At 35.8% G+C, this 7,855-nt stretch overlaps 1 protein-coding gene across 1 annotated transcript; it reads right to left on the minus strand.

Annotated features, from left to right (window-relative positions):
- Positions 1–1,542: 1,542 nt before the first annotated feature.
- On the minus strand, positions 1,543–6,001 carry LOC585232 (deaminated glutathione amidase). Its single transcript, XM_785065.4, has 6 exons — positions 5,605–6,001; positions 4,504–4,659; positions 3,374–3,577; positions 2,702–2,812; positions 2,272–2,373; positions 1,543–1,744 (listed from the first exon to the last, which is right to left on the minus strand). The coding sequence occupies exons 1-6, from the start codon at positions 5,821–5,823 to the stop codon at positions 1,595–1,597; spliced, it is 942 nt and encodes a 313-aa protein (XP_790158.3). The 5' UTR covers positions 5,824–6,001; the 3' UTR covers positions 1,543–1,594.
- Positions 6,002–7,855: the final 1,854 nt, after the last annotated feature.

Raw genomic sequence — 7,855 nt, forward strand, 5'->3', positions numbered from 1 at the left:
GTCTGCACTACAAGACTACCATAGGCCATATACTATAGCTGCTCTTGACACATATTGACATAACCAGTAGGTAGCTGGGCTAGGCTTCTCTCAAGGCACAATGATTTTTTGATAAAGTGTCAAATTAGGGTCTGTGCTTGCAGACTAATATTATATTACATACGGAAAGTCGGCTGATGTAGGAATTACAGTGACTTGCAGAAGAGGGGGCTTCAGGACCCATAACATTTCAATTAAAAAATGAAATGTTTAACCAACATTAATGACATGTATGTATAAATGCTATGCAATTGTGGGCTTCACTCGCTTAAAGTAGATATTCATTGATTTTAAAAACTAACTTTATTTTCATTATTGCAAAGTTGAAACTTTGATTCGGCAAGATTATCAAAATTCAATGCTTGGAAACATTCAAAGTAACGATTTTTATAAATTACAAAACGCTTAAATACAGCCCCGGCATAGCACCTGAAGAGCTCTCCGAACGCTGCTGAGTTGTGTGAGATCACAGTATGGACATGATTTGCACAAGCAGACGATGTCCCATGACATCTCACACATTTTCAGTGCCTGTGTTTTCATCTTCTCTTGAGTTCTTTCTCTTACTTCACTACCGTCAGGCTAAATGTATAATCTATTGCCTCACTCTAAACCCCGCACATGGTTTTATTTTGATGACACATGCAGCAATACAAAATAAAGGAATATGTCGCTTGTAAACAAAATAAGACGCCATTGTATATTCAGCTGCACACACTGCGGTATGTTCAGCGTTTCAAGAGGGAACAAAATAATGCCGTCCTTAATATAATTCTGGGGGTTTTTCAATTTGAAAGTCTGGTTTCTTTGATTGTTAATTAACCCCTATCCTGTGTATTTACAAGCAAAAGATTTTAGTTATCAGAATCGGGTCATATCCCCTTTTGAATGGTTTGACATGACATTACATTTATATACACTAAACTCATCATAATTTGACAAATAATAGCTTTGCAATTATGTTCATTCTTTATTGGATGTCATCTGCTTGGGCAGTATTGGTCCATATAGTGACGTCATTAAAACATCGTTATTTTTCTGGCGAATCTCTCGTATATCCCAGCTGCTGTGGAGATGGTTGTACGGTATTTGTATTTTTATAAATTACCCGATATGTAGTTGACCTAAAACTTGTACGATGGCCATCTGTTAGCTTACCAGTTTCTAGTGATACATTAGTTGACATATTTGTGATTTTCTTTGAATTTCACCTTTAATAAAAATACACACTTCTAATGTTTACTTGTTCCTCAGCACCTCCTGTGTACTGGTAACCTAACATCAGTGTGATAGGCTAACTACTTCACAGTTGACCAGGAAAACACTTCATAAAGTCATACTAGTGTATAATGAATCTCCTCTACCATCTTAGGTCCACGCTTGCAACGAAACAGCTCCAAGACAGCAATAAAATTGAGTCCAGTTTAGAGACTTTGTTCCTGAATACAGTTCTCGGTGTCTTTCCTCAATTAAAGACATGCCTCAAACCAATAACACTTTTCCCTCTTTACTAGAAATTCTCAGATGCTCTCATTAACTTCATGAATCAATAACATTAGAATTGTGGATATAAGTCATTTCTCCTATGATTCCAAACTGGCATTGATGTTCTAATCTTTTGAAGATAATCAGGATCAATTTGTGCTACAGCCACTCCTTCTCCTTCACTGCACTGTGCAATGACGGCTCCCCAAGGATCAACAATCTGAGGTGAAAAAGAAGAAAATAAACAGATTTTGAAGAATTAAAAGAAAGTTATAAAATTTATCTCATTGTAGTAAGTTATTGAATCTAGTACTTGAATCAAATCAGCCATAACAAAACTGTGTAAACTTTGCATTATTGTGTTAAAAAGTTATCTTCATTTTACATGCATATTACAAAAGTCGTACTTGCTTTAGTGACCCCCTGCCTACAAAGACCACCTGTCTACAATAGCCACATTTTTTGTTCCCCTTGAAAATGGTTTCTCATTGAAATATGTACTAAAGGAACCTGTCTACAAAGACCACCTGTCTTCAAAGAACACCTTTTGTGTTTTCCTTGGGTGGTCGCTATAGACAAGTTTGACTGAATATTATTTACACTTGAAGCTTGGCCCTAAATTGATCTCTCCTTTCATGTACCTTTTCCTTCATGTTAATCATAGATGTAAAGATGGGGACAGCAAGCCAGTTCTATACAAACTTTACAGACATGACATAATCATTAATGGAGTCTTCCTTAGCTTACCATTGCATGGCCATAGCTTGCTCTCTTGTCGTTGTGTTTTCCGGTTTGTGCGGCAGCAATGACATAACACTGGTTCTCTATTGCTCTGCTCCGTAACAAAGGCTAGGTGTTAGAAAAGAAAATTTGCTAAGAAGATGAAATCATTTTAGAAAAAAACATTGCTTCAACCTCATTTAAATACCATATACAGGTTATATGTAGCCTATTATTACAGCAAATCTCAAGAGAATTACCGAGTTTGTAGAGGATGGTGAAAACTGGTCCTCAGAAGTTCAAAATTGACAAAAGAGCTTCATTTCTTTTATCATTAAGCCCAAACAAAGTTATCACCATCTGCAAGTTACAGACAATCCTAACAAAATGATGCTTAGCCTCTCCCGTCCCCGATCAAAACCCTACATTCTATCAAAGAAAAAGAAATCTTCCATACCTCCCAATGAGCCATTCCTGTTGGGATCGTGAAAGCTGAAGGAAAGGTCAAGATCTCTGCCCCTTGCTTGGTCAGTGTCATTGAAAACTCTGGAAACCGTAGGTCGTAGCACTTCAGTAAGGTCAAGGAATATACCATAATCACACAACCGAATAAATATTTTAACTAATTGTAGCGATATTTTTAGTTATAAACCTGTGTTTTTGTTTAACTCACTAAACCTCTCACATATGAATATGAAAGGCTACAAGAGAGGGAGAAACATTACCACACCAGCAACTTCATTATCACAATTGGCCCGGGAGTAATAAGAAATCAACTGAGCTGTTGCAGCCCCTTACTGCTCATTTAAAGATTCATTAAGACTGAAAAGAGGTATGAGTAATAGAAGAAGAAAACATTATTTAAAGCCCCACTGCACTACTTATAACTACTTGCGCCCTCTATATAGCAAACAATGCCTAATCGGTGTCTGTTGGTCCCCAATGATCCTCTGTTTCTTATGTTAATTGAGAGCTGATTTGATGAGATAACCACTTGTCAGTGACCCTGCAGGGTGGTCTAACCCCCCTGGCCAAACTAGTGCAGACAGCCTTTAAGACCATTAAAAGCAAATGCAAAACATCCTCTTAATACTAAACCACTTGTGCCATGAAGCTAGTACAAGGATACAATTCCTAGCCCCACTTTCCCAACAGGAGTGTTGACTGGAGGTACGATGGTCTTTCCTGGGCTGGTGCAGTCTCTTTCATCCAGCCTGACCTGACCCTTAATATCCACAGAGAATAGGTGAGTCTTGGAGTACTTGCTGATCACATCTCCATTCTCATCCAGTATCACATGAGTATTCAGCATTTTCAAGTCATTTTCAGGGTCCTGAAATGCATACCGGTATTAATAAATCTTGCTTATAGGTATAGTTATATCACATTTGAATTGCATACTAACATTAAAAATGTGTATTCTTCTAATCATGCACTGACTATTGATCTTGATAAACTTAACAAGATGTGAAGGTAAAATATATATTCTATGTGACTGATAGAAATCTTTCAATCACTTGTAATGGTAAGTATAAAACTGTATGAGTATGATCACTATATGGGTTTTTTGTTAAAGCTCATTCCTAATTTCTCTCCCATTTATCACAACAACAAACACTGTTTTTGTTTTCTTCTTTTCTTGTGGATGTTGTCAATTGAAAGGATTAATCTTTCACTGAATAAAGGTTCTAGCTTTTAAACTGACTTTCATCTTTGCTCCCTACTCTCTAGGCAGTAGCTAGTTGAAACTCATTATATTAAAGGTAATACAAAGTTTTGGTATTGGGTCACAAATTTTGTTCAACTGTGACACATTGGAAGCATATGCGATCCTACAATATTCAGTAATCGTTGTCGCGGTTGAAATCGAGTCCAAAGTTATGAAATTTTAAATAATACACTCTTCTCTTTCTGTTGTATAGCTCCCTCTCAAGGTCAAGATATTAAATAAGCTATAAAACAATGTTTCTTGACTAAAATTGACCCATTAGCTATTCCCGTTATATATATAAATTATATATCACAACTACATTTTCTGAGATTTTCATGGTCGCAGCTACCATTGTACGGCCGTAGGCGCTATTTGAAATTTATCAAAATTTACCTTTAAGATGGCCCTCTCATATGTAGTCAAAGAACTATGCTTCCAAAGGAGAAAATACTACAATTATTTTCACGCAGTTGGATCTGATGATAAGGTTAAGAAGTAATAGATGTAGCAAAACTGATACTCATTGACTCATTTTATGAATATTGTACCTTTTCATGGAAGCCTCCAATGGATAACCATACTTTATGATCCCTTGCAAGCTGTTTGAAAGCTGATATCGTTGGTCCATTGATGTCCTCGGCATATTCCACACTCTCAGCCGGTGATCTCTGGATATAATCACAGGCTTCAGGTAAGAATACCATCTGCAGACAGCAAGAATGTGTGAAATATAAAAGACATGCAACATCAAACAAAAATTTTAAAAGCCAATGTACAGGTATAATAGGTATTATTATAATAGGTATAATACTATTAATAGGTATTATTCTCATGCACTAAGCAGGTTGATTGAAGCAATACTTGTTACATCATTCTACAGTGAGGTGTCGATAAACTAGGCAGAGCTATTTCCTTTTTTAAAACATTTTTAATCTGACATTGTTACATAACCAGATTAACTAAATTTATGCTTGCTATTGAAAAATGTTATGCCGAAAATGTGAATTATAAAAGTTACAATGAACTAAAATACCTCGTAAAATCATCACCAACAGTACAAAAAAATCAGAGTTTGAAGACATAACTATTCTGAAACCAGGCCATTTGCATTGATTTCATTTTACTCACATCACTTCTTGGTAACCAGGTAACTTGTAATATATTTGTATTCCTAACACCGACTCATAGACACTAGACAGCATCTCAAAGTGGAAAATCGGCTAAATAAATTACAAATTACAACAATTATTATTTACAACATTTCTGGTTTCTTATGTTCAGCATATTCAACTATTCGTGTTTATCACTATCAGACATCATGATGTTTCATATTCATAAATTATCAAGGTTGAATATATGCATACCAAAACACTAATAAAATTAGCAATATTCCCACAGACAAACTACACAGAATGCAGATGCATGCAATTTAAAACTGTTTACATGAAATGTATACTTTTAAACAAATCAGTACAATATTATACGTATATGCTTCATTGCATTGTCAACCTTCACAAACCTTCAGCGGTATTTGAGCGAGCTCCACCGGAGGAGTTCGGGCGACCGAGTTTGCTATTGTAGTCTGACTCTGACGTGAGTAGTGAGTACATGGTATATTTTGATAATATGTAGGTTTTATGTAGGCCTACCTTTGCTCCCATCTTGCATGCTGTTTCTACAACTCTCCTACATGAGTCGTGTGTCTTCACTTTATCTTCGGTTGCTGTTATTTGACAAACTGCTACAACATTTATACCCGGTGATTTTGACTGCGCCATCTCTTGCAATTTCCCATTCATGCACGTACCGGTACTTTCCTGCAATACTAGTCTATATCTCTGAGGCAATGAAGCTGACAAACAAACCATTATAAATTCTACGGTAGACCTTGAGAAACGACATAGATAAGATGGGTGTATTGACTGCCAAATTCCATTATTTCAAACGTCGAACGAAATTAAATCTATCAGGACACGTACGTTCTTCTGCAGTGGACTGGATTGAAGAAAAAAACACTGTCGGCACAACGCCGCGCCCCGCCCATGACCACGCCCTAATTGCAATGGACCCCTCCTAGCTCCTCCTACCATTGACTATCCTCCGTCTGAAGACCGATATGATGCGTGGTAAAGGAAGGGGGGGGGGGGGGGTGTGGGGGTGGGGGCAGGGGCGGGGATGTTCAGCGGGTCGAGAAATTTAAGGAGGACAGATACGGGCAGATTAAAAGCAGTAGTAAAACTTACCTACTCTTTTGAGGGAGCGTGGATTTATTTATTAAAACAAAAAACTCTCGAGGTGGTCCTTAACATGACTCCTAAAAAAGCGGATGTTTCCATTTTCGGTCAGGCCTATATGTAAATTTTCTTAAATTTGCTCAATGTAAGTAAATCGTTAGAAACCTTTTACTTACCCATTTTCTTTAAAGTAAAACATTAATTCTGGTTCAAAATGTGTTATCATTAAAATATCAACTACACAATGTATATATAATAATTACATTAACAAAAAACGCGAAATTGGTCAAAGAATATTATTTTGTATATATTGGACATCTTTTTATTTACTGAAAACACTAACGCAATCACCCTAACCCTCTTGTTCTCGGTCTCTCTATACCCCCCCCCCCCTCTCTCTCTCTCTCTCTCTCTCTCTCTCTCTCTCTCTCTATACCCCCTCTCTCTCTCTCTCTCTCTCTCTCTCTCCCCCAGGTTGTCTCTCCCTCCCTCTCTCTCTCTCTTTCCACTCCGTTCCTGTTCTCAATGATCTCTGTATTTATACCCCGATCACTCGACACGTTGTCGCATAATTTTGTTGTCTTTATCATGAACAATTTTTGCTTAATATCAAAACAATAATTTGTCATTTTTTCAAATAGGCTTGTGTCTGCTATATATTCAAATCTTTGTGTTTGCAAAAATAGGCAAATATTGTCATAAATTAGTATCAAGGTATCACTTTTAAATATTTAGTGTACATGATATTTATAAAAAAAAATCACTTTGCATGACGATAATTTAGGTAAATGATAATGAATGGCTGAACTATATTATTTAAAAGGCCAGGAAATATGTGGTAATATGATATTCTTCTGTTACAAAAGTCTACTTACTAAAATGATACTCACAAATGCAAACTTACACAGACAATTATTATCAGCAAAAATTTGTTATTCTTATTCTTTGGCATAGAAAATATTCGAGAGCGTACATAAAAGTTCAAAGCAATATATTACCAAACAATATGCCTATATTATTTGCTTATATGAAATAAAAGTATTTTAGTCTTTCTTGACTATAAAATCGGTTTACAGTGCTATGGATCACAAGATGTCTAGGCCTATATGTATACACATCACGTGAACCAACTATTCCCCTATATACTCCATGCCACTCCACGTTTTCTACAAGAGCTTTCTATAATATAAACAGATTTTCTACTTTCGCTGTTGCTGCAAGCTTTCTTAAACATTTCAGATCATACTTATAAAAAAAAAACGTGTAAACTAAATAGGATATACTATTTTTAATGAATTTGAAACTTAAACACAAAAGTGAAATCATGCAAACAAATGACCCCCTATATATTTTTCAAATTCAAACTTCTACTTTCATTTTCATAATGGATAAACAAAAATACAATCGTTATTTTATACAGCTGGAAAAATCATTTTCAAACTTTGGATACTATTAGGTAATTGCAGGGGTAAACAAAATTGCAGAGTATTTTTTTTCTTCGGAGAGAAACGCACACTATAACATAATATTAGTGGTAAATCATTGTTCAGGTGATTTCGGTAAAATATTGAATTAAATCAATACCCGTCCCTATTATCATGTATATTGCACTCTTCATTGTATGTTTTATATCATTTCGAGTATATTTAATAAATTATCGATCATT

Source organism: Strongylocentrotus purpuratus, unplaced genomic scaffold (assembly GCF_000002235.5).
Source record: "Strongylocentrotus purpuratus isolate Spur 01 unplaced genomic scaffold, Spur_5.0 spur5_scaffold_6, whole genome shotgun sequence".
NCBI classification, from domain to species: Eukaryota; Metazoa; Echinodermata; class Echinoidea; order Camarodonta; family Strongylocentrotidae; genus Strongylocentrotus; species Strongylocentrotus purpuratus.

Coding starts and splice junctions, on each gene's coding strand:
- LOC585232 (XM_785065.4), bottom strand. CDS start 5,823: ATGGTTTGTTTGTCAGCTTCATTGCCTCAGAGATATAGACTAGTATTG. Junction 4,660..5,604: donor CATGCAAGATGGGAGCAAAG/GTAGGCCTACAT, acceptor TGCTGTCTGCAG/ATGGTATTCTTACCTGAAGC. Junction 2,813..3,373: donor GGAAAGTGGGGCTAGGAATT/GTATCCTTGTAC, acceptor ACCTTACTGAAG/TGCTACGACCTACGGTTTCC.